The 27,442-nt window shown below is 35.5% G+C and overlaps 1 protein-coding gene, 1 long non-coding RNA gene and 1 pseudogene across 3 annotated transcripts; all 3 read right to left on the reverse strand.

Moving 5' to 3' along the window:
• Window positions 1-1,398: 1,398 nt before the first annotated feature.
• Window positions 1,399-19,064, reverse strand: LOC148195810 (receptor-like protein EIX1). Of its 2 annotated transcripts, none has more exons than XM_088093975.1 (2): window positions 15,578-19,064; window positions 1,399-1,533 (listed from the first exon to the last, which is right to left on the reverse strand). In XM_088093975.1, the coding sequence occupies exon 1, from the start codon at window positions 18,986-18,988 to the stop codon at window positions 15,623-15,625; it is 3,366 nt and encodes a 1,121-aa protein (XP_087950101.1). In that variant the 5' UTR covers window positions 18,989-19,064; the 3' UTR covers window positions 1,399-1,533; window positions 15,578-15,622. The 2 variants fall into 2 exon arrangements, with proteins under 2 accessions (XP_087950101.1, XP_087950103.1); XM_088093977.1 differs by lacking the exon at window positions 1,399-1,533 and adding an exon at window positions 13,061-13,148.
• On the reverse strand, window positions 5,348-6,088 carry LOC148195811 (uncharacterized). Its single transcript, XR_015780766.1, has 3 exons — window positions 5,862-6,088; window positions 5,626-5,787; window positions 5,348-5,548 (listed from the first exon to the last, which is right to left on the reverse strand). It is a non-coding gene; the product is annotated as an uncharacterized LOC148195811 (long non-coding RNA).
• A 3,540-nt stretch (window positions 19,065-22,604) lies between the features above and the next one.
• LOC148195812 (uncharacterized) lies at window positions 22,605-25,886 on the reverse strand (annotated as a pseudogene).
• Window positions 25,887-27,442: the final 1,556 nt, after the last annotated feature.

The raw sequence follows: 27,442 nt of genomic DNA on the forward strand, positions 1-27,442 counted from the left end.
CATTACATCTAACTTCTTATCTATCACAGTATATAAATATTGTTGATGTTATTTTAATACAATTATATAGTAATAGAATAAGACTTATGATAATATGTTAAAAAAATTATATAAAAAATGTCAAAAAAATGTTTTACATAATTAAATAAACAACAAATAAAAATATTAAAAAGAATAAAAAATAATCAAATGTGTGTCTTAGAAACAATTTGATACAACATTAAATAAAATTGAAAAAAAAAACAAATGTTTAATTAAGGGTATGATAAGATAAAAAATATTTTAGACATCTAAGAAATTTTTTAAGATATCAAATTAATAGAACTGTTAGAAAGATAATGAAAAATTATTTTAACAAAATAAAAAGAGTTCTTTAAATGAAACAACTTAAAAATAAAAGAATAAAGAAGATAAATATTTTATATTACCTAATAAATAAAGGGTTTATGCTATTAGATACATAAATTTAGAGTTAAACATTAAAAAAATAAACAATAAAAAAAGTAGTAAAAATATTTAAATATAGGACATAACAAATATTTAATTTACATATATCATTTAAATATAACTAGATAAAGTTGTTCTGATAAGAGAGAAAGTATCTCCAAGATGTGATTGATTTCACACCAAACCAAAACAATAAAAAAGAATAAAAAAGTGTGTAACTAAAATTAAAAGAAAAATTATAAAATTAAAGACTAAGAATAATAAATTGGATACTCCTTAATTAATTGAGGAAGATGGAATATAAAGCTTCCACACTAAGAGAAAAGATGAAAAAAAGATAACTAATTGTAAATAAGAAACTTACTTATATGAAATTATGATAGACTATCTATCTCTTGTCCTCTCAAACGTGTGACCTGATTGTTAAAAAAAGTATACAACTATAACCTAAAAACTAGAAATACATTTTATTCTCGTTTAATTTAAATGTTTTTTTCTATAAAATAAGTCTTTCATCTTCTATTCATGTTATTGTACATTTAATACATATCTCTACATCATGCAAAAAATTTAAAACGTCATAACCAATGATGCGAGCTGAGAAGGACGCCGATAAGGAGGCCAGGAAAGGAGAAGTTGATCCTGAGTTTTCCAGGTGCTATATTTAGGATTTTCGATCCCTCAATCAGTTGAAATCTTTTTCTCAAATTGTGATAAATATACTATAACGTGATTGTTAATATTTTTTTTACTACTTAGTAAAATTTTAATTTAATTTAATTTTACAAAATTTTGTTTGTAACTTTTGAATTTAAGACCTAATTCCATCTCTACAAATATATTTTACCACAAATAAATTTCCTAATAAAAGAAATTAATCGTAAAATAAAAGTTAAAAATTACAAGCATATTTTAAGTCAAAAGATACATCATTATCAAAAGAAGAAACGTGTTTCATTTGAAGAACAACCTTTTGCAACACATTATGAAAAAACATTTAAACCACAATTGACAGAAGTTCTAGTAAAGAGTCCCTTGCTTCAAATTTGAAAAAGGAACACAAGAAAAATGTCAACAACTGGCCACCTGCAAAAGTTAAATAAAATTCATTCATATAAATTAATAATAAAATACACGAGAGTAATTTATCATGTTTCTTTTAATAAATGATAAATTTGTTATTGTTACATAAATTTAAACTTTATTGTTAAGGGTTAAATATATTTTTAGTTTTTAAATTTTAATGTAAAATTGAAATATATTTTTATTTGAAATTTTAATACATTTTAGCTCTCAAATTTTAAAAGTGCATGAATATAGTCATTTTTATTCAATTATTTAAATTTTTTTGACATGTCCACTAGTACAAGCAGGCGAAAAGACAGCGGTTGTTTTTCATTATAGGCACCGGTTCTCGAACAGAGGCATATGCAGGCGAGGCAAAAAGTGTACTACTTTTGGCCTCGGCTTAAACCGAGGCATAAAGGGAGGCGATTTGACATCGGTTCATCTACAACCGAGGCCGTATGTTCCACCCTACTGCCTCAGTTCAGACTACAACCGAGGCAGTAGAGGTTTTTTTTTTACGCTGTACTTTCGGCCTCTGTTGTGGTCATAACCGAGATCATTCCACCCTACTGCTTCGGTTGTGGTTTGAACCGAGGCAGTAGAGGTCTTTTTTTTTTTTTACGCAGTGCTTTCGGCCTCTGTTGTGGTTATAACCGAGGCATATATCGCTTTTCTACCTCGGTTTTGACACTAACCGAGGCATATATCGCTGTTTTTTTTTTAAAAATGAGGTCTGTTTCTGCGACATTCCCAACAACAGAAACAGACCTGCATATATATTTACAGCCAGAACAGTCGAGAATAATCCAGAAACGTATATTTTGAATGAAAATTATAATAAAACATAAATACATTCAATTGAATCATAAATCAACTTCTTATAAGCATAAATCAATCAAATTATAATCATAAATCAAGTTTGAAGCATAAATAAAACTGAATGTACAATGTTAAACTAATAATAATGTAGAAAAACATCAAACAACTTAGAAACATAAACTTAGAACTTAGTATATCTTACACTACTGGAAAATTTGGATTTACAGACGGCATTTTACCGAAGGCCTTGAAGCCCTCGGTATAGAGGTAATTACCGAAGGCTTATAAGCCGTCGGTAAGGACCTCACTAACTTAAGTCAGAAATTAGGTTCCTCGTGCCCCAAATTCATTTTCATCAGCCTCGTCGTTTTGTGCGTATCCTCCCTCTCTTCACACACTTGCCTCTGTTGGTTCACGCTCTGTCAGTTTATCGGTGAGTCACCCGCGGTGGTTGGTCACGGTGGTCAGCGGTGCGTCCACCGGTGTTGGTTCACGGTGCGTGGTGGTTTTGGGGAGTCCGGGGCTAGGGTTCGTCCTAGGTTGGTTCTTTCGTTGAGGGCTGGTGGTGTGGAGGTTGAGGGACTTTGTCGGAGGTAAGTTCCGCAGAACTTCATTCACACTGTCATGTTCATTTTGGTAAAGCCTAGACAGTGTTGCTGCCTTCATCTACTTTTCATTAACTTCTTAGTATACGGTTGAAGGAACTTGGTTGAGGGCTGCGTTGGAGTGGCCGTGGGGCGTCGCTGTCAAGGTTATCTCGGTTAAGGTAAGTTGTTCGTTTAAAAATTGGTTTGTTCAATCTGTATGATTTTGTTGTGGCATCAGTGTATGTGCTTGTTTGATTGAGAAAGATTGGTTTGTAATTGGAATGAGGGACCTCTCCCAGGCCGTAACTCTCTGGTCTCTGGAACCCTCTGCTACACGGCTCTCTCCCTTTTGTTATATACCAACAACCACTTCCTTGCTCTCATGCTTGCTGCTGCCGTGAGTGTGTGTGGAACTGACCATGACATTGTGCTTGCTGCCTTGCTGCCGTGAGTGTGTGTGGAACTGACCATGACATTGTGCTTGCTGCCTTGCTCCACTTCACTTCTACACATGGCTCTTTTATTTTCTTCCAAGTAAAATGCTCCCTTCTATGTGCTCTCCCCTACAGTTGCTGTCTCTACTTTTCTGCCCTCCACTTTCTACGTGCACCATTTCCAAAAGAAGACAAACATTTGCTCATCATTACCAAATAAACAATTGATTAATTTCTTTTCTCTGTTCTTCCTCTGCCTCGAGCGTGTGTTGTCTAAGGTGGTTGCTGCTGGATGCACCTTGCGTGAAGGTGATGATCAACTTCTCCTTCCAGCCGTGACAGTCTGAGCTTGGGTGTGGCAGTTGCTGCTTGCTGGACTTTGCTGGTGCTGCTGGTTCTCTTCTACACGTTACTGGATCTGCTGTGAAGGCTGTGGGCGTGAAGATGTTGGATGTGGTTGCTGCTACATTTTGTAAGCCAAGAAAATAATTGCCTCCATATGGCTGGACAACACCAAAAATAAATCCATGATGTTGTCTCCTCTATAGGCCCGTGAGCTTCTCTTCCATCTCAACTGGACGTGAATTTTCCATGAGCTGCTTCTCCAACCGTGACAGCTGTTGCACCTCTTCTTGCTTCCAACGAGCCGTGTGTTGGCTCTCTTGTGCACTCCAAAACTTCTTTAATTTGCAGTGAGAGGTGTGTGGTTGTTGGACGTGTAATGTGCTTCTCACGAGGGCTGTGACACCAACCCAAAGTGAGATTTCTTGTGTGGGGCCGTGACACCACTCCCTTTAATAATAAAATTCATCACTGGAGCTCCATGGGCGTGAACTTTCAAATTGGTAGCCCCCTCTTCCATCAAGCACGGCTTACATAGTCTAAAAAGAATTCTCCAATCTCCCATTTGATTCCAATACATATGCATGCTATATAAAACAAAACCGTGTGGCCCCTCCATCATTTCACGGTCTCCTTCATTTGTCATAAGCCAAATAAACATTCTTCAATCCTAGGTGGCACTCCCATTTTTGTTTCCATCCAAAACTTTGCTTGTAAAATGAATTATTCATGGGCCCATTCGTGAGGAATTGTGGCAGCTCCTTTGCACAATAGAAAAATCACATATTATTTGAGAAAACCGTGGACACTTGCACATGTGATCCCCTTCTTCCATTTCAATTCAAATCATGTTCATTTACTTTCTCCAAGACCGTGTGTGTCACATCAATTCTTGCTTCCAATAGTGATGTGCGACTTCTTACAAGACAAATAAAATTGCTCCTTTATTCTCTGTAGTTGGCAGCTCACGTGCAGAGTATACTGTTATTTTTTCGTGCCACTTACCGAAGGCTTTTGGCCCTCGGTAATTACCGAAGGCTTTTGGCCCTCGGTAATTACCGAAGGCTTTTGGCCCTCGGTAATTACCGAAGGGCAAAAGCCGTCGGTAATAGTTAGCGACAAGGGATTTACCGACGGCTCGATGCCCGTCGGTAGGCCGTCTGTAAATGTCTTTTTCCGACGGCTTTTGGTTGTTTCCGAGGGATTATGGCCTTCGGTAATTCCCTTTTTTTTTGTAGTGTTAATATCTAGTATATACTATTATATAAATGAATTACATATTTAGCCAGTGCTTTCCTCACAAGTTGAAGTGACTTCTCCGGAATTGGAGCAGTCCTATTGAATTTCTGCATAAAATACAATGATTTAACTTAGTGTATTTGAAATCTAAACTATAGGGAAAATAAAATTGAAACCTAAATAATACCGTTTCCCATCCACTGGTGTAATGTGCACGAATAATGGTCATCATCCAAAACATGACGTAGTAACCACATTCATATGACCCCGTTTGTATATTACACTACAATATATCATCATAATTATAAAATGTTAAGTAACATCAATTGAATGGAACCAAATGTATATGGACTAAAATACCCAACCTTAAGGGCAACCCATGCAAGATTTTTAGCTGTAGCAGTAGATCTCCCAGATAACATCATATGTGTTGCAAGGGAACTATTAAAAGCAATTCCTTTAGCATACATTTATATATAAAAAAAGTAGAAACATTGAGATTCTTACCAATCTACTACATGTCTAAGAGAGCTGGGAGGAGACTTCTGCAATGAACAAAACTAGACAGCAGTGTTCTCCGGTATGGAGATCACAAGTAGCTGCCAATGACACCTGAAATTGGTAATAACTTATGAATCATATACCAAAATTAATAAATGAATGTGTTGAAGTTAACAAACTTCACTTACCCATGTATATAAGGGAGAAAATATATCTCCTTCCCCATTCCAAAACAGGTGCTGATGTATGTCTGGATATCATCAAATTTATTTCTTTCATGAGTCATAGAGGGGTCAATGAACCCATATACATCGTTGAACCCCTTCTTGTTACTAACATCAGACATATACCTAAAATGAAGAAATAATATGATATAAGTAAGTTGATAAAATAGAATTGTATAAAAAAGTTTTCATAAACTTACATCATCCACAGCTGAATGAGTGTAATATTAATTTCTTCTCTACCCGATGCAAGCTCCCTAACATCTTGATGATGCAAGTACAATGGGATCTGAGTTTCTCTTCCAAATGTAGTAGAATCCTAGTGTACATTCATCGGCACATTTGAAATGATTTTAGCAAGCTTGTCTAACGCACCAAGAGGGTCATCCTCAGATAAATGAATCTTCTTCGGTGGAGGACTTCCCTCTTTACCTATCTGCTGTTAAATGCAAAAATGGTTATGTTATAACGTCAATTAGAAGTAAATATTAAAATTGAGAAGTATATAGTACAAGTGTTTACCGGGGGATTAGATACATCACCAACCAAATGTCTAGGCTAGGCGACAAAGGACTTAAATGCTTCTTCCACAGTGAAGAACTCATCTGTAGGCACAGGAAGAACGGCATCCGCTATGACAACTTCATCCACCGTGACCTTGACCTCATCTTCTGAAAGTTGTACACCATGCACTACAGTGGCTGTCTCATAAACTGTACCACGAGCCACTAGCACGGTCCCAGTATCAGAAAGAATATATAATTGACATGGACGAGTTTCATCCATGTCGTCCCCTGGGGCACCGGAAGCTGAACAACTTCCTTTACCGCTTCTACCTGTCAAATTAAATGTTAGGTTATGCAAAAAGTAAATTAGTTACCAAAAATAAATAAGTTTACCTGTAGGGGGCACAACATGTTCCGCTACAGGAGATGGCGGAGGACGATTGCCATAATCCTCATAATGCTGCTGGAACTGGCGCGCAACCATTTCAGCAACTTCATCATACAACTCTGCTCGAACCTTCTTTGTGATCTCCTGCGTCATCTCTTTTCTTATTTCCTCCTTCATCTTTTCGTATGAATATGGACGCGAGGAAGACCCAAAAAACTGTCGTATGCCTATGCCAGTCCCAGCACCACGCACTCGTCCTGGGTGCTCAGGTCGTCCAATAGCTGTGGCAAGAATATCTTGACGACCTTCTTGTGTGAATTGACCTTGGGAGCTCTGCTCAACCAAGGAGTCCTGTCACATAACAAAAGTTCAAAATCATTAGAAAAATCTATGTAATATATATAACAAAATTAATGTAAAAATATAAGGATGACATCTTACAATTCTTTCAGATATTTCTCTGGCAGACTCGGAAGTGTAGGAGCCCGATGGTCTTATACGGGCTAACTTCCACTTCTCGTGCCGAGATGGTGGTGAAGGAGGAGGAGGAGGGTCACAACCCTCAGAAAGTGGAAGTCTGCTATCTTACTTCTGCTTCATTATTTTTTCTTCAAGCTTCCTATATCCACCACGAGACAGTATGTGTGGATTTTTATTCTGAGCGCTTATTCCCTGTGCTTTTGACCTTTTTTCCTGTGACAATATGAAACAATTGTCATAATATAGAATTATGAATGATGAATTGAATGATTTTACTGTACTTACCTGCCACACCTCGGATGAACGAAGCTCTACAAACTGACGCCATGTTGCTTGGTCAATTGCTGAATATTTGGAACATGGATTTTCATTACTTTTTGGTCCAAATATATATCTAGACGTCAATTTTGTCTTAAACCCTCAAAATCTTTCTGCAATTGCAGATAAACACTTATTCCTTAAGCTCTCGATGTTTGGCATATCAAATGTTATCTGCAACAAACACTACAAAACTATTTAATTTTAGGAGAGGTTATTTTATGGAGGTTTTAAAAACCCCGAATATTTCTGGCGGTTATTTAGTGAACCGCCGGTAATCCCTAAATATTACCCCTTCCATACTTTATTTCTTTCTAATTCCCTAAATGTGCCCTAATTCTCTCCCTCCCTCCCCGCTGCCTTCATTAAAATTTTCCCCAAACCCCATCCCCGCACCACAATCTTCCCTGCTTTGTGTTCGTGGAGCATCTCTTCCCACTACATTCATCAAATTTTCCCCCAAACCCTTTCCCCACACCACAATCTTCCCCTGCTTCGTGTTCGTGGAGTGTCTTCCCCTGCTTGGGCTAAGCGTCGAGGTCGAGGCGGCGAGGTCGAGACGACAAGGTCGAGACGGCAAGGTTGAGGCTACGAGGCGTCGAGGACTCTGCTGAAGGCGATTTTTATCACTTCCGTCTCCAACCCCTCAAATTCAAATACTCCCTGGTATGTTCATGTTATCTCTTCAATATGTTCTTTTGGTATGCAGTATAAGGTTTGAACCTGTAAGTTTGTGTAAAATACTTCAATTCAACCACTAGGTCAAACTAGTGGGCCTCACACTTCACAATCTAAAGGAACAGGAGGAGTACGAAGTGTGGAAGATGGCGGATTGTTTCGTCGTGGCTAAGGAGAAATGTGTTGGCTTCTCCAGGGAGAATTGGTTCCCTTTAGGGATGCGAGGATTAAGGTTGCGAAAGGGGTTTTGAGTTCCAAGGGTGTTGGGAAGCTGATTGGTTGGGGATCGGTGCCTGTGAGTGGGAGGAACATGTGGTTGATGAATCAAATGGGTCTGATTGGTGGTGATTTCGGAAAAAATGTTTCTATCAGAGCATTCTAGCAAGGTTCATCAACAGATACCAATATACGATGAAGTGGAAACGATATATTCATGATCCACTACTTTCTCAGGTAAACAATTGGTTTTAGGTGAAGCTAGCTAAGATTTCCATGATATAGATTACTGCAAGAAAATATTTGGTATGGGAAATGTATTTAACCCTGAAATTTGGCAGCTACTTCGTTCAGCAGGTCATACGTGCAATGCAGACATTGTTCCTTCCCTTCCCTTTCATGTAATTTCACATATTAGGATTTATTAAAATGAATGAGTGTTGTTGTGGCTATTCTAATTGAATAGAAGTAACCAAAGATCTGAGTGGTTATCTGTGATTTTTATAGGAAAATAAAGACCACAAGGAACAACAGTGACATAGCAGGAAGTGGTAAGTCAAAACTGTTATTATCAATTGCTAATTATGTTCAATGTAGGTGATTTTTTACACATAATCTTTAATTGTAGAAATCTTCGTTCATTAATAGATCGAGAGAGGAATAATATTGGAAAATCATTTCAGAATCTGTCTTGGTTTTTTGGTACACTTTTGCCCCTGGAATGTTACAGAAGAAGGTGCATAATGTGTACATTTTTTTCTATGATAAGTGTTTTAATATTTCTCTCTTGTTGGCTATCGTCACTCAATACTCACAACTCATTATTCTTTGATATATGACTTTTTTTTCAGGTTCTAGCTATTCGTACTAAGATGTATATCATATTGGAGTTTATTGCAGGCGATGAATTGTTTGATAAAATTGTGAGTAGCTCAAGGTGGATTTATGCTATAAGCTTTTAGTGTGACTTTTATCAATAATTTTCTTAGTATTGATGTTGCTAATAAATAAAGTAATGTTGTAGGTAAGCTTTCTTCATGTCTCAACGAAGCTGACTGTAGAAGATACTTCCAACAACTTATTGATGTGTAAATTATTACCATAGTAAAGGTGTTTATCATAGAGATTTAAAGGTTTGTGTTGAATGAGTTCTAGAATTCTGTCTTCATATTTATCATGATTTATGCTAATTAGTATTGTTTTTTGGCTGCAGCCTGAAAATCTTTTACTTGATTCACAAGGAAATATTAAAATTTCAGATTTTGGTTTGAGTGCATTTCCAGAACAGGTGAGTGATTTCTAACAAATAATTCTTTAAATTTATTTTAATTCATGTGTCTGATATGAAATAGCTTTAAGAGTGCAGAATGTTATTCCTTCTTGGACCTTGTTTACTTTTGTATGTTGCCATACTTTAGGCATTCTTTTGTTCATTTATTTTAATCCAATTAAAGTTATTGATTTTAATTGGTCTAGCATGTTTTTCACCTAAGTCGTGCACCTGTGTCAATTGGCCACACATTCCATGCTTTTAATTGGTCTGGCATGTTTCATATCTTATGGCATATAAGATTCCTATCCCTCTAAATTTTAGATGAGCACGTGAAGAACCAAACCATGTATGTATATATATATATATTTAGTGCAGGATTTGGGTTATATCAATTGCTATTTTTTAAAATATATTTACTTTAATACCTAGTTATTGAGTAGTGATATATTTTCTTGATTGCTTCAAAGGGAATCTCAACCTCTGATTTTAGATGTTCGCATATTTCATTAAGGAAAATTGTACAATGTAGGTTAACAATTTAGATCAATAATTTCATTAAGGCATTCTTTAAGGCTTCCAATTCATTAAGGCATTCTTTTGCATATTTTTTATCAATAGTTTTCTTATTGGTCATCTGGTTTCTTATTTAGTTAATGACTTTATATCAACTTATCCTTTTTAAGTTTTAATAGAGATTATTGGGAATGTTGTCTTATACATGGTTTATGGTTGCTTGAGAAGGAACTGTTTGGCTTGAGAATGCATCAAATTCGTCATCTCTCGAGTGTTTTAATGGTGATTCTGAGTCCAATGAAGAAGGTCAGTCTTTGTCCAATAGCAGGATGAATGAGGAAGATGATGATGCCACTAAAGAATTGCAGCCTGCTGATCCTAACGAACCAGGTGTTTAGAGTACCATTTAACCATTTAAAGACACATGATGGAAATGAAGTTAGGGAACTTAGGTGAGAAAAAAGTAGAAATTACTGTTGAAAAAAGAGAGAATTCATCTCAAAGTTGCTTACTTGGCTGGTTGATTTTGATGTTTAGCTTGGTCAATCAGTTCTAGTGTTATGAGTTGATTTTTATTTATTAGAATTTTAGTTATCTTTATTCTGATAAACTTTTTGGACGTTGAATCACAATGTAACTAACATTATTTTCTCAATTTTGGTGATTGTTTTATAGGTTGGTTTGTCCCTAATAGAAAAATGGTTCTGGGTCTTCATTTTTTTGATTTTATTATTGATATTCATGGGTTCATTTTTTTTCATGACAACTAAAGTGGTTTATTATTTTTTTCATATATTAGTAATTTTGAAAAGTCAGCTAATTCTTTTTATTTCATATATTTTTTTATCAACTAAACAAAAGTGGTTTATTACTTTTGCCTCTGATTATCATGCATTAATGAATGAATTAAAAATGAGTAAGTGTTATTGTTTGATAAGGACAAATGTAGACAAATCTAATCCAATTTAATGGTAATTGATATCAAAGATTCGATTTGGGTCAGTTGCACCAATCCTGACACTATTGTTTCATTCTTACGACACCTAATCCCAATAAAAGTATCATAGAAGATCAGGCTCCAAGAAGATTTTATCAAAATACTAAAAGAAATTAATATATATACATTTCCGGCGGTTTTGGAACCCCGGTTAGTATCAGAGGTTTATAAACTCAGTTTTGCAAAACCCCTGTCATTCCCGGCGGTTTTGAAAGAACCCCTACCTTTTCCGGCGGTTTTCGCAAAACCTCCGCAAATTCCGACGGTTTTGAAAAAACCGCCGGTAATTCTTTACCGACGCAGCTTTTCCCGGGAGTTTTTACAACCGCGGGAATTACATTTTCTGGGGGTTAAAACCCCCGGTAACACTAAAATTAACCCCTATTAAAATTGTAAATTTTTGTAGTGAAAGAAAGTAATAACCTTATATCAATACAGATTTATCAATATAATGAATATAGAAGATGGAGAAATATTGCTTAACTTACCAATAGATCTTGCCAGATGAGATTCCGATCAGCCTCAGAAAACATGGTCAAAGGATGGAGTAAGTATAGAGATACGATCACGTGCCAATACTCCAAGGTAAGACCTAAATACATCTGCATTTGGGCCAGATGCAACTCCAGTGACCACGTCAATAATGATAGGTGTCCTCTCACCTGCATTTCTTCTAAGTATAAGCTGTCGTAACCTCGTTGCTCCTCTCGTCCGTCTAGAAGTGGTGGGGACTTCATCGCCTGACGAATGAGGTGACTCAGCCATATATCTGTCACAATAAATAAGATGATATATAAATAAAGCACTTATAAAATAACATATATTATTTAACAATTGCCATAAATATTTACACAAACATGAAATTCATACATAATCATATGGATTGGTCATATATATATTCCCTCATTGTGATCTTCTCGTATTGCTTGTATGTCATCAATTAGAGGGTCGTCATCCAAATTTATTGTCGTTTTAAATGGATGGCTGTCAACGATATGAAGATTACTTATATTCTCTTCTTTATCTTCAATTTGTCTTTTTCCTTGGAGAGTAACATACCAATGGTCAGACGCAGGATCTTTGACATAAAAAACCTGACTTGCTTGATATGCCATGATGAACGGTTCGTCTCTATAACCAACCTTTCGAAAATCAACAAGTGTCATACCAGATTCATCTATTTTGACACCACTCTTATTGTCTACCCACTTACATTTGAAGAGTGCAACGGAAAACTTAGTGTAATCAACTTCAAATATCTCTTCAATTCTACCATAGTATCTCATGGATCCAACTATAGGATTTTGATCTTTGGATGTTGAAAACTGTAGTGACTCAGCTTCTAGACTAACGCCACTATTTTGTACTGTGCTTTTATCATCCAAAGTCTTTGTATAGAATGTGCAATTATTAATTTCGTAGCCTGTACAACATACAACATCAAACTTCAAGCCATTTGCTAACCACAACAAAGTCTCACAGGACCGTGATTCTTTCGAAACTTCAGATTTGAACCAGGACAAGAATGTTCTGTTATGCTCCATCAACTGCCATTTCTCTGATTGTCGTGGATAGTTGTCCCTTACAACGGCTTTGTGTGCTTCCAAAAATGGGATCACTTCATCTGTGTTGTTTAATATGTACAAATGTGCTTGCTTAAATTCTTCACGACTTTTCGTCACCACATTCACACCTCGGATGCTTTTACTTGTAGAATATCTACTCAACCATGATGTCCGAGGGACACCTATCGGATTTGCTTTAGTCATATACTCAGAGCAAAACTTAATACTTTCTTCAGCAATGCTTTAAAAAATTTCATGATTTTTAAATCTCAGTTCATTAAATCGATAAATTGAATAATAATAATAATAATAATTAGTTTAAAGAGATAAACTAATATAGATTAGAAAGATTAATATAAATATGAAAATTTTTCAGTGATCTAATAAAAAAACATGTCTGTTCCAGTGCAACCAAAAAGATAAAATGAATCAAAAAAGAAAAAAGAGGGTTTAAATATGACAAACCTAATATACTGGTGTAACAGCTGGGCAGCAGCTACATGTCCTTTTCAATGTGCTTCCTATATTCATCCAACGTTGTGGCTCCAATACACTGCAAAAAAAATTTCACACTTCCTTACAATAGTTCCAAGTTCCACTAACAGTATGTTTAGTATAAGCATAACCAGGTGCCTTCAAATTTCACAACAGTCTACAAATACAATATTATTCTTAATTCTTGTACCATTTAACCAAAATTGAACTGCTGACCCTGCAAACGGAAATTTTTGAAGATAAAATTCCAATACTAAATATTAAAAGTTCACATTATTTAATTCAACTAACACGCCAAGAGCAAATGATCATTTATCAGAATTGCTAATTGATATATGAACTTACCAGATCTGTTAGTTACAGTCAGTTTTTAACTACTTACAATTTAAAACAAAAATACTGAACAACCAAAAGACTATAGGTATTCCTGTATCTAAAACAGACTTGCAAATATAGCCTAAATGTATGATTATTGAAAGCAAGTTGGCAACACAGAATAGAACAAGTCATTTTATCCTTTAGTATTTATGTTTCAATCGCAATACATGCACCAGGTATTCTTTTCTCTAAAACATATTTGCAAAAATAGCCTAAATATATGATTATTGACCAGCAGGTAGCAACACAGAAGAGAACAAGTATTCCTCTTTCTTTTTGTATTCTTTTGCTTCAATAAAAATATCAACGGAAGAATGAAACAACGTTGGAGGCACTACCGTTGGAGGCAGTACCGGCGGAGGCAGTAGTAGCGGAGGAAGCACCGGCAGGCGAGACCACTGGCAACAGCAGTGGCGGAGACCGGCGACGCACCAATGACAGCAACAGTGACGGAGACCGACGAGGCACCAATGGCAGCAGCAGTGGCGGAAACCGGCGAGGCACCAATGGCGAGACGGCGAAGGCAGGACGCAGGCGAGAGGACTGGAAGCGGTGAAGCGGTGGCGCGGCGACAGAAAACACAAATGAATACGAGGAAGAAGAAGCTGTCTGTTTTGGTTGATGAATAAGAGCTACTACCTCGGTTACTTAAACACACGAGGTAATAACCAAATACAACATCGGTTCACAGCACAAACGGTGTAGAACGTGTCCGTAATAGACCTCGGTTCAGGAGTAAACCGATGCCATAGGTCTGGCGTGGAGCAGGCGTAGGGGCAGTTGGAGCAGGTGTAGCACTGGTTTCGGCCTCGGTTCCCTGAAGCCCGATGCAATAGGTGCTGGTTTAGGCACCGGTTGCCTACAAAAACCGAGGCAGTAGGTAGGCGTTCTGACTTTTCAGTTACCAGAAGGGGTTTAGGCTTCGGTCGCTCACCAAACCGATGCTGTAGCTATGCCCAACGACCTCGGGCCCCTCCGAACCGAAGCAATAGGTGCTGGTTTAGGCACCGGTTGCCTATAAAACCGATGCCGTAGCTATGCCCAACGACCTCGGTCCCTGCTGAACCGAAGCAGTAGAGCCTGACAGAAATGTCAGGGTGCCGTGTAGCAGGTGCAAGGAGCAGAGTTTTAGGCCTCGGTTGCGTGGCAGACCGAGGCAATAGAGGCTTCTCAAAAGTCAAATGTCTTATCGGACAGAAATGTCAGGACTGTGCAGAGGTATATGCTTCGGCTCTTGTCTTAACCGAAGCAGTATGTGGATTCCGCTGCGGGCTCTGTTGAAACCGAGGTATAAACTGTTATATGCTTCGGTTGTCTCATAACCGAGGCATATATGGCGCGTTTAAATCGGAAATTTGTACTAGTGGTCAAAACATGTTTTCTAACTGACATTGAAATAAGAATGTGAAACCATGTAAACAATTTAAATGTGAGCATGATTTGGTATTTAAAAAAGTTAACCTATTGAATTAAAAGAAATATATCTATTTATTCTTAAAGGAAACCAATATATATTGAAGTTTCCAATAAAAACGAATTTCAATTTCAAAACTAAAAACATATTCTATCTTTGTTCTTCTTAATTACCATTCTTACAAATCCTATTTTGCATAATGTTCATTGCTATAAATGTTAACTGCTATCATCATGGTCAATGATTTAGTCGAGTAGTGTGCATTCAAGTTTGAAATATACATTTATTTATGAATCGAGGATGAATTGGTCAGTATCTATCTAGTAAAAAATCAACATTGCAAGAAGATATGAAAATAACGATTTCCAAGAAGGAAGTTTTCTTAAAAGAAAAGAGAAAATAATATATATTACGAATCTTCATTGGAAAACTTTTTCCAACTCCTTAAATTTCTTACAAAATCCTCCTGATTTTTCTTTCATCAATTTATGTTAGTAATTTGGTTTTTTACTTATAAATCAAAGAACTGAATTAAACATGTTGCATAATTTCATCTGCATAACTTTCTTAAGTGAATTATAAAACAAGATTAAACTTGTTAACAGCAAAGCATCCACTCTTTCTTTCCTCCCAGATTACATTATAATTATGGCAATAACACTGAGATAGACTAACGCATGTTCACTAAAACATACCTGCTACCCAAGCTTTGAGCCATTGGCAGAAATTTTGCATATTCATCATAGCTGTATCTCAGTTGTCAATCTGTTCAAGAACCTTAGGTAACCAATTCTCCAAGGTTTCCAAATTAGAATTGGCCCTATTAAGCCCCAAAATCCTACGAAGAATCCTAGGCCCATGCTCATGTATAATGCTTCATAGAAAACAGAATCATTTCCATCCCCTCCTGCTGCTTCTTCTGGATTTGCTGTTGTGTGATCTCCAGGACAAGTTTTGTTGAGTTGTTCACCACAAAGATCAATATTTCCTTCAAAATAAGAGGCATCAAAGGTCTGCAAATGTCTTCCCAATGGAATTCTTCCAGAAAGAGAGTTGTATGACAAGTCTAATATTCCTAAGAAATCAAGTTCAGAAAGAGAAGAAGGAATTCTCCCATGCAAATGATTTCTTGACAAGTCAAGAGACTCAAGTGAACTTAAATTTCCAATCTCAGAAGGAATTTCTCCGCTCAAATTATTTCTTGATAAATTTAAAGAAAGCAGCCCAACCAAACACACAACCTCTTTTGGTATTTCACCATTTAAATCATTACATGAGAGATCAATACTCATAAGACTATATTGGGGATCTCTGAACACATGTTCCACACCTTTCCACACCCACGTTATGTCAAGGTGGTAGTCAAAAGATGCGAAGGGACCGTAGATTTCATCATAAGTAATATTGTACCCATATATAAGCCGTTGAGTTTGAGTTCTGTTGATGCTCTTTTCAGACATGGCTGTAAAATTATTTAAGCATGTTGGAATTGCTTTTGATAATTTATTCCTGGAGAGATTCAACAATTGAATATGCCTTAAATAACAAAGTTGAATAGGAAAATTTAATGAGAAGTGATTCCCTTGCATGTTCAAGATTCTCAATTGCTGCATACTTTCTCCAATCCATGAGGGTATTCGACCAAACAATTTATTTTCACTCACATCCAGCATAATTAAATTAGTGCAATTCTTCAAACTGGAATGCAGTCCACCTGTTAAATTATTCTTTCGTAAAACCAACGCTTCTAATTTAGCAAGTTTCCCCATGGAGATGGGAATATTCCCAGACAACTTATTCTCGCTCAAATCAAGAAATAGTAATTGGTGTAAAGATTGCCAACAATCAGGAATTTGTGCCGTTATGTGATTGTTTGATAAATCTAAAGTTGCCAAATTCGGAGCAATGATTTGGTTACACAAAAAAGAATACAAATCAAAAATTTTATTTTGAGAGAGTAACAGCCCTGAAGCTTGTAGCAAAAATGGTGGAAGTACTCCCTCAAATTGATTTGAATTCAGAATTATAGATGGTCCACAAGGAAGCTTTAATGGTATATCAGGAATTGCACCATTGAGATTATTGTGAGACATGTTTAACCATTCCAAATTTTGCAAGTTCTTCCAAAACCATGCTGGTACAGAATCATTTAGCTCACTATCAGATATATGTAACCACCTTAAGGAATTTTGTGTCTGGAGCCAACCAGGAAAACTCGGACCTAGCTTGCAAGATGCTAATCTCAAACTTGTTGCTTGAAAAGGAGGAACCCAACTAGAGGAAAATCTTAGAGACAATGTGTTGAATGATAAAAATAAGGTTTCTAATTTGGAAAAATTAGAAAGATGAGATTCAGTGACATCACCCTCTAAAGAATTTCGCCGCAAGGATAAATACTCCAACTCGGATAACAATCTAATGCTTTTAGGTATCTTTCCTGTAATTTGGTTATATGATAAATCCAAAGTTTGAAATACGTGTCTATGGCACCATGAAGAATTTTGAAAGAAATGAGAAATTTCCCCATTCAACTTGTTATTTGAAAGGTGTAAGCTCTGCAGTCTGCACATGTTTCCAAAGAAAGATGGAATCTTTCCTTGTAGTCTGTTCCTGGAGGCATAGAATTGTTCAAGAGAGTTCATTACTTTTCCCAATCCATCTGGAATGGGACCTTCTAACAGGTTGTCATCAAGGTAAAGGATCTGAAGATTCGTGGTGCAATTCAGAATCCAGTAAAACACAGTAGATGATTTCAATAGATTTGAGGAGAGATCAAGTGTGACAAGAGAAGATGAAGAATTAATTGTGGAAGCAGAGGAAATAGAAAAACTTTTATCTGTAAGACTGCAATTATACAAACGAAGCTCCCGTAGTTTGGAGCCAACATTAAAATTATCTCCAAATACTGATGCTGTTAGATTATTTCTAGAGAGATCAAGGATATTAAGAGATGGAAAATTTGGATAAAGAAAAGATGACAAAGCAATGTCATTATCTGTGAGATAAAGCTCTTGTAGATGAAGGCTAAAATTGAATAACCGTTGAAATGTTGTGGAAGTTAGCACATTAGAAGACAAATCAAGGACAGCAAGAGAAGTTGAAAAGTTGGAATGAGAGCGAAACAAAGTTTTGATATTAGTATCTGAAAGAGAACAATCGACAAGCCTCAACTCTACTAAGTTTGGAATGAGTTCACTGATAGCTTGTAGCCACTGGCGCGAGAAGCTGAGATAACGCAATGATGTCAATTGAAGGCTTGTTAAAGAATGGAGATTAGACAACCACTGTGAATCCTCGGCTTCTATATCAAAATCACCACCTAGCCGAAGAGTTTGTAAGAGAGGAAGATTCCCATTCTGAAAAGGGATAGCTCCAGAAAGAGTGTTCCTTGCAAGATTAAGATATTGTAGCCGCTTGAGATTCCTAAGTTGAAATGGGATTTCTCTTGATAGAAAATTCTCTCCAAGATCAAGATATTGCAGCCGGTTGAGATTCCCAAGTTGAAATGGGATTTCTCCTGATAGAGAATTTCTTCCAAGATGAAGATATTGTAACCGTCTAAGATTCCCAATCTGAAAAGGAACTGGTCCGTGAAGATTATTTGTTCGAAGGTCTAGATCCCTTAGTAGTGAAAGATTTCCAAGTTGGAAAGGAATCCTCCCACTAAATGCAGAAAATGAGAGGTTGAGATATTGTAAGTTGGTGAAAGAGCCAATGGCTTGTGGGATGTGAGTCCACATAAAATCATTATTGCTGAGATCTAGATGTTGAATGTATTGCAAGGGAATCAATGAAGTGAGATTGATTGCACCTGTTAAATAATGTGTATCCAGACAACGAAGATCAAGTAGAATGACATGACCAGTTTGATGGTTGCATTGAATGCCTTCCCAATTGCAGCAATCTGTATTATTTTGATGATCAGTCCATGTAGACAGTCTGCCATAATGATTAATGAGGCTTTGTTTGAAGTTGAGGAGTGCTTGTCTCTCATTCTCTCTGCAGTTGCTTTCACCACTTTTACGTGATTCCTTGAATCCAACTGAAAATCCAAAGGAATACAATAAAAGCAGATGAAATAATGTTACAACGTAAGGACTTATCATAATTTTGCTGATAATCTAAACTAAGAGAAGAGTGACGAAATAAGAAAATTTTGATTCAAGTTTTCTCTTTCAGTTCTGAAATTTAGAAAGCTGGATCGCATTATATAGTGACAATAGAAAACGAGTAATTATAGTACATATGTCTATTTTTTTTATAGCTTTTTTGACACTACTTCGTCTAAAACTATTAAATAAAAAAAGTAAATATAAGTAATAAGAAAACTACTTAAAAGTTATTAATCTCCCTACGAATCAATTTCAAGAGTTAGAAAATTACGCACAACACTTCGTGAAAAGATATAAAAAAAACATTTTAAAGGTTATTTTATAATTTCTAAAATATAGTTCTATTATTTTCATCCTTAATAACTTTATAGAGACTAAAAGAAAGGTGCAAAAAGTAATTAAAATTACAGAGACCAGAAGTCAATTTTTATTTAAATTACAATAAAATATGATTATATTTCAAGGATAAAAAAGAAAAATGCTTAAACAAAATCTAAGTTTAATTTATTGATTTTGCTATTCTTAACCTTTTTTTTACTACAACGAAAGAGCAAACATGAAATCTTCATAGTTCAATATGTTTTACATGGGTTTGAAAAATTAACACACCAATCATAAAAGAAAAAGTGAAAAACTAGTCTAAAGAATTTATTATCATTTGATGTGATTGCACGTTTAATTTTCTAATCCGTTAAAAGAAAAAGTGAAAAACTAGTCTAAAGAATTTATTTTCATTTGATGTGATTTCACGTTTAATGGTGGATTGTGATCTATCCACACAGTTTACATACACAATTATTCATGTTTTGTCTTCCCTTCACAAAATATGTTTTTTTTTTATGTATCCGCCACCTTTAATTACTTCCAATAAAAAGACAATCATGTAATGCGTGTCATTTTTTTTATCATTAAAGGCAAGAAAACGTGCAGCAGAAAAAAAAAAAGTAGTGAAAAAGTTATAGAGAAATTTAAAGCTGAGCGTACAACACATGAAAAAGGTTGGTATGAAAACTTTAAGAAGAAAACAAAAATGCTTTATGAATATCTAAACAACTTTTAATGTTAAAGACACTTCTTTTGGAAAGTAATTATTACACGACCTTATCGTTCTTTCATAAAACAAAATATAGAATTTATTACCCATATTCCTGTAGATGAAAATAATCGCCAGTAGAAAATGAGTCATCCATTCATTAGATTTATATTAATTCTAATTACTTAAGTTAATTTCAGAAAATTAAGTGAATTTTCTAATAGATATATAAGTTGTACACTAAATTTTGGAGTAGATGATGTGGAAATTCTCAATACTTTCTTTTCTCCTATGTTCTGAAGTATGTAATGAGCAACATGAACTATGAACTCTGATAGATTTGAGTTCAAAATAAAGGACCGAATATTACTTATTTTAGTTCCAATGGGTGACCAAATTTTTTGTCATTTAAATATTGTTTAAAAGTTTACATCACTTAATTAGAAAATTATTTGAAAAATTAAAAATTTATTTGAAATTATAATAGATCCCGAACTAAATCTTTCAAATTGTTTAAACTATATGTACTAACTTATTTTTAAAATATATGTATGCTTAATTCATGTTTTTGTTTTTATTGTAATAAATTCATTTATATTTAATTGGATTCATATGCATCCATTAAAAAAACCTTAATTACCTTTTGAGATGTACAAATGGATAAATTAGTTATTTGTATTAAATTATGGATTGTTCATAGTTTGGTAAAATTATATTTTATAGTTTATTAATGTATATGATTAGATATATTACTTTATCTTATATTTTTAGTTAGTTTGTTATTATTTTTTATTTATATTTTCAGCTTTGTTCATATTTTTAGTTAGTTTGTTATTATATTAAACATAAAAGGAAGATTAATCCTATACATACTTTTAACTATATTCAACATGGTATTCAGAGCCTAAGATTCTTTTGAGTAAAAGGTTCTTATTGTCTCTGTTACTTCACCTATCGTTGCTAGCGGCGGCGCCATCTGTTTTCGGTGGCACCATCGTCTACTGTCATTGTCTACCGTAGCCATTACCGCCAAGTCAGCACCATGTCGTCAACGACGCCTCACCAGTGCAGCGAGGGGAAACGACAATGGCTGTTTTTGACAATCCACTTCGGTTTTCGAACCAAGGCATATACTGGCGAGATAAAAAGGTAGGGGACTTTTGGCCTTGGTTCCAACCGAGGTAATATGTCTAAGGTTTCTACTTTGATTCCTCTACGCCTGAAGTAGTAAGGAAGGGGGGTGGAGGAGTTATTACCTATGGCAGCAATAATGTAAAAAGTCTAATAACTATAAATAAACTCATATGTGTTAATGTATTTTAAATCCTAATAACTATGCACTATTGTATAATCTAATTAAATGTTTTGCAAGTGCCTTCCTTAGGAATGTAAGTGACTTCTCAGGAAGTGGAGTAGGAGTCTTGAATCTCTGCACAAGACACATGATATTATTTAGTGTATATGAATTCCAAATGATGGAGAAAAACAAAATTCATTAAATCTAAATATTACCATTTCTCATCCACTTGTAAATGGGCACGAATACGTAGTATCCACACTCATATGACCCACTTTGTCTATGACACTACAATATAACATCATAGCTGTAAATAGTTAGTGAAAATCATTAAAAGAAAACAACTATAAGAAAATATGACTTTAGCATATGTCAAACCTTGAGAGCCAACCATGCAAGCTTTTTATTGTTAGTAGTTGATCTCCCAGACAATATCATACGTGTTGTAATGGAACTATTAAAAACAGATTTTAGCATTCATTTTTATAATAAAGAAAGTTCAAACATTGAGGTTCTTACAAATCAACTACATGTCTGAGATGTTTGGGAGGAGACTTGTGCAATAAACAAAACCACACAACAACTTTCTCCGATATGGAAACAATAAGTAGTTGCCAATGATGCCTGAAATTGATAATAACTTAATTGTTATATATTAAAATCACAGATGGAAGTTTGAAGTTAACAAATTTCACTTACCCAAATATATAAGGGATAAAATATATCTCCTTCCCCCTTGCAAAGTTACTGGTGAGGTATGTTTGAATGTCATCAAATTTATTTGCTTCGTGAGTGACTTAGGGATCAATGAACCCATAGACATCATTGTACCTCAAGTTGTTACTTACATCAAACATATACCTGAAATAAAAAATTACATTTGATATAAGTATACTTGATATATAAATCAATTTTATATAACTAATTGCTCATAGACTTACATCATCCATAGCTGAATTAATGTAATATTCAAATCTTCTCTTCCCAACACAAGCTTTTTGACATCTTGCCTATGCAAGTATATTGGGACCTCAAATCCTCTCTCAAATACATTGGGTTCATATTCAACCATCATAGGCTCATTTGCAATGATGTCACAAAGTTAGTGCAAAGCACCAAGAGGATCATCCTTAGATAAACAAATCTTCTCTTGTCCATGCGTTTGTTGTTACATGGAAAAATAGGATAAGTTTTAACATCAATAACATGTAAACTTTAAAATTGCGAAATGTAACGTAAGAGTCCATACCGGAGGGTCAAAAACAGAACCAACCAAGTGTTTAGGCCAAGCGATAAAAGACTGGAACTAAGGCATCTAGTATGATAATGTCCTCTACTAACACCTTGACCTCATCCTCTGATAGCTCCATACCAAGAACAACAGTTGCTGCCTGAAACACTACTCCACAAGCCACCAGCATCATCCAGTACCATCTAAAACATATAATAGACATGGACTACTGTCGTCCATGTCATCCCTTGGGATGGCTGGTGCTGAACAACTTCATTCCCGCTTCTCTTTGTCAGAGTAAATTTAGATTATACAAATAATAAATTATTCAATAGAAATGTTTATTAATTTTACTTGTGGGAGACACACCATATTCCTGTAATGGAGATGGTTGCGGGGGCATCCCATAAGTCTCAAACTGCTGCTGAAATTGGTGCATAACTCTTTCAGTCACTTCTATAGTGACTTCATCATACAATTGCGCCCTAAGCTCACTAGTAAAAAATCGGGTTTTTACAGCGCACATTATGCCACGGTTCAACGAAAACCGCAGCATAATGGTGCGCGGTGGCAGTTTTGTAAATAAAACGAACCTATATGCCGCGGTTCTACTGGGAACCGCGGCATATACCCCAGTCAACCATTGCCTTTGACGCCACGTATGAATAAAAAATTAAATAACAGAGTATATGCCGCGGTTGTGCAGAGAACCGCGGCATATACCCTGCCAATTTATTGCAGGTGCTGACTGGGCCAGAGAATTCGAAAAGTTACAGGGGGTATATGCCGCGGTTCTCTGGGGAACCGCGGCATATACCCCTGTCACGTCTCAACTTCTCTGCCAGTCAGAGAATTTCAGAAGTTACAGGGGGTATATGCCGCGGTTCCCCAGAGAACCGCGGCATATACCCCCTGTAACTTTTCAAATTCTGTGAAAGGCAGTTGGGGAGACAGTTGTGTTGAACACGTTTCAGGGGTATATGCCGCGGTTCTCTGGGGAACCGCGGCATATTCTCCTATATGAAATTAATTTAATGTTTATTTGAAATATTTCGAGGTTTATGCCGCGGTTGCCCGCTGAACCGCGGCATATAGTTTGAAAATAATTTTTTAAATTAGTATACAATGCCTTTTATACCGCGGTTAAGTAGTGAACCGCGGTAGATTCTCCCGTTCAGAGTTAAAAAACAAAACTTGGAACAGTGCATCGTCTTCCTCGCGCGTTCTCTCTGTTTTCGCGTTTCTTCTTCCTCCGAACCACCCTTCATCTCAGATTTTGCGTTTTTAACCGTTTAAACTCAAAATTGTTCGGTCATTATTCGTTTTTGACGATAAAAACGAGTTTTAGCCGTTCAAAATCGTGATTTCCTGGCGTTTTTCACCCTCTCCGCCGCCGTTGTGTTGCGTTTTTTCACCCTCTCCGCCGCCGTTCCTCTTCCAGGTATTTATGTCCATTTGCATTTTTAACGTGATTTCTTCATTAATTTTTGCATAATGCTATAGTTTTGGTAATGTATGAAGTTTCTATAGTTTTGGTATAATTTTTGCTTTAATTTTGATAGTGCATGAAATTGTTATAGTTTTGGTAATGTATGATATGGTTTTTGCTATAGTTTTGGTAATGTGTGTTGTAGTTCTTGTATTATTTATAAACCTTAAAATATATAGTTAGATTATACAATAGCTCTTAGATTTAGATTTAAACAATGCATTTGATTAGATAGAATTTTCTTAGACTCTCTACTTTATTTGATGTTGAAATACATTTGAACATGTGTTTGTTATGTTGAAATTGAATTTCTGTAAATGTTTTTATATGCAGGTCTGTTTTTGTGGTAGTGGATATCACAAAAACAGACCTGCAATTTTAAAAAACTGCAGGGGAATATGCCGCGGTTCTAACCACAACCGCGGCATATAGTGCATTTTTTAATTTTTTTTTTAATTTTTTTTTTTAAAAAAATGAATTTAGGCAGCGGTTCCCTAGACAACCGCGGCATATTCCGCAGCCTATATACCGCGGTTCGAACCGCGGCATAAAGTGTCTGACTTACTACCGCGGCTGAATATGCCGCGGTTCAAGAACCGCGACGTATAGTGAAAATCAACCGCGGTAAAAGCCCCTCGCTGCACTAGTGGCTGTTTTGAGATCTCCTCCATCAGCCTTTGTTCATGCTCTTGGTTGTGTGCGTATGAAGTTTGACGCGAGGAACTTCCAAAATAATCTCTAATGCCTACTCTAGTACCAACAACACACACTCGTCCAGGGTGCTCAAGTCGTTCAATTGCAATGGTAAGAATATATTGCCGACCCTCTAGAGTTAATTTACCTTGGGAGCTTTGCTTAACCAAAGAGTCCTGTAACATAACAAAACACCATTATTCTTTAAAATGTTCAATGTAATACATATAATGAAACTATTAATATTCTAGTAATATTGATATCTTACAATTCTTTTTGATATTTCTCGTGTAGTCTCAAAAGTGTGGGAGCCCGATGATCATAGATAGACTAACTTCCACTTCTCATGCCGAGAAGGTGGTGAAGGAGGCTGGGGACTACCAATATCAGGAAGTGGGGCTCTACCTTTTTTCTTTTACTTCAGGAGTTTCTCTTCAAGCTTCCTATACCCACTAAGAGATAATAAGTGGGGGTTTTTATTTTTAGCACTTATTCCTTGTGCTTTTGTTCTTTTTCCTGTCACTTAATGAATTAGTTCATATGATATAAATTTGTTAATGAGGAATTGAATAATATCAACTATACTATCCTGCCATGCCTTTGATGCCCGACTCTCTACAAAGAGACGTCAAGTCTCTTCATCAATGGTCTTATATTTTGCACATGGAGACTCATTTTTTTTTCTCCAAATATATATCTCGAGGTCAATTTAGTCTTAAAACCCCGAAATTTTTCAGCAATAGCTGATAAACACTTATTTCTAAGTGTTGCGACATTTCAAAAGTCAAATGTCATCTGCAATAAAGAGAATCAAGTTGTATTAATACAAAATTATCAATATAAAGAAAGTGTAAATCAAATGATATTAATTAACTTACCAATTGATCATTCCATAATGTTCCGATCAACCTCGGACACATGGTCAAAAGATGGAGTAAGAATAGATATTCTATTACGCGCTAGTATTCCAATGTATGATCTGAAGACATCTGCATTTGGGCTAGATGTCACACCAATGATCACATTAACATCCACAAGTGTCCTTTCACCACTATTTCTTCTGACCATCAATTGTCTCGACGTGGTGGCTCCTCTAGTAGGTCTAGTTGAGACAGTCTCATCTCTTGATGAATGTGGGTGGTCAACCATATATCTGACAAAATAAATAAAAACATGAAATATAAATAAAAGACTTATGTAATATCATATTATTTAAAAAAACATGTAATAGGTGTCATATGGAATATTAATAAAAGACTTATGTAATATTAATAAAAAACTTATACACAAATATGAAATTCATGCATAAAGATATGGATTGGTCATATGTATATTCCCTCATTATGATCTTCCCGAATTGCATGTATATTGTCAGCTAGAGGGTGGTCATCCAAATTTGTTGTTGTTTTAAATGAATGGTTGTCAACAATATGAATATTAATCAGATTGTTTCGTTAACTTCAATTTGTTTTTTTCCTTGAAAAGTGACATACCAATAATTAGATGCATGATCTTTGACATAAAAAACTTGAGATGCTTGATGTACCATGATAAAAGGTTTGTCTCGATAACCCACCTTTCGAAAATCAACTAGTCTCATACCCGATTCATCTATTTTCACACCACTCTTATTGTCAAACCGCTTACATTTGAATAATGGAACAAAAAACATATTGTAATCAACCTCTCATATCTCTTCTATTATACCATAATATCTCATTGATCCAAGTACAGGATTTTGATCTTTTGATGTGGAAAATTGGTACGACTCAGCTTCTAGACTAACTCTACTATTTTGTAATATGCTTATATCAACCAAAGTCTTTGTATAGAATGTGCAATTATTGATTTCATAACATGTACAACATACGACATGAAACTTTAAACCATTAGCAAGCTACAACAAAGTTTGAGAAGAATGTGGCTCTTTTTCAACTTTAGATTTGAACCAAGAATAAATGTTCTATTATGCTCCATCAATTGTCATTTCTCTGATTGTCTCACAATGGCTTTGTGTGCTTGCAAAAAAGGGATCACCTCATCTTTTGTCGCCACATTCATACCTCAGATGCTTTTACTTGTAGAACATTTATTCAACCATAATGGGATTTCTTGAAGTCATGTAATCTGAACAAAACTCGATACTTTCTTCACCAATATATCTTTCAATCATTGAACCTTTGGGACGATATGAATTTTTAACATAACTTTCAAAAATCTTCATATGACGCTCAATAGAATGCATCCATATTAAGTATACTAGTCTGCACAACTTGATTTCTCTAACCAAATGGACAAGTAAATGTACCATGATATCAAAAAAAGATGGAGGGAAAAACATCTGTAGCTGACACAAGATGATAACAATATTGCCTTGAAGTTCATCTAACTTTGTAGGATCGATGACTTTACTACAAATTGACAAGAAAAATATACACAATCGAGTTATAGTCTGCCTAACATTTTTGGGCAAAATTTCACGAATAGCTACCAGTAACAATTGTTGCATTAAGACATGGAAATCATGAGACTTCATGCCAACAAGCTTTAAGTATCCTTGTGGTACCTTGGTACTCTTTAAACATAGGCAAAAACTTATCTTCTCTTGTTTGGACATTGTGTAACATGCAAGGGGCAAATAAGTACGTTTATCAATCTCCCTTGGTGCCAACTCTTCTCGGATCTTCATGTCAACCAAATCCAAA

The sequence above is a fragment of the Vigna umbellata genome, chromosome 7, assembly GCF_029865625.1.
Source record: "Vigna umbellata cultivar VRB3 chromosome 7, Vumbellata_1.0, whole genome shotgun sequence".
NCBI lineage: Eukaryota > Viridiplantae > Streptophyta > Magnoliopsida > Fabales > Fabaceae > Vigna > Vigna umbellata.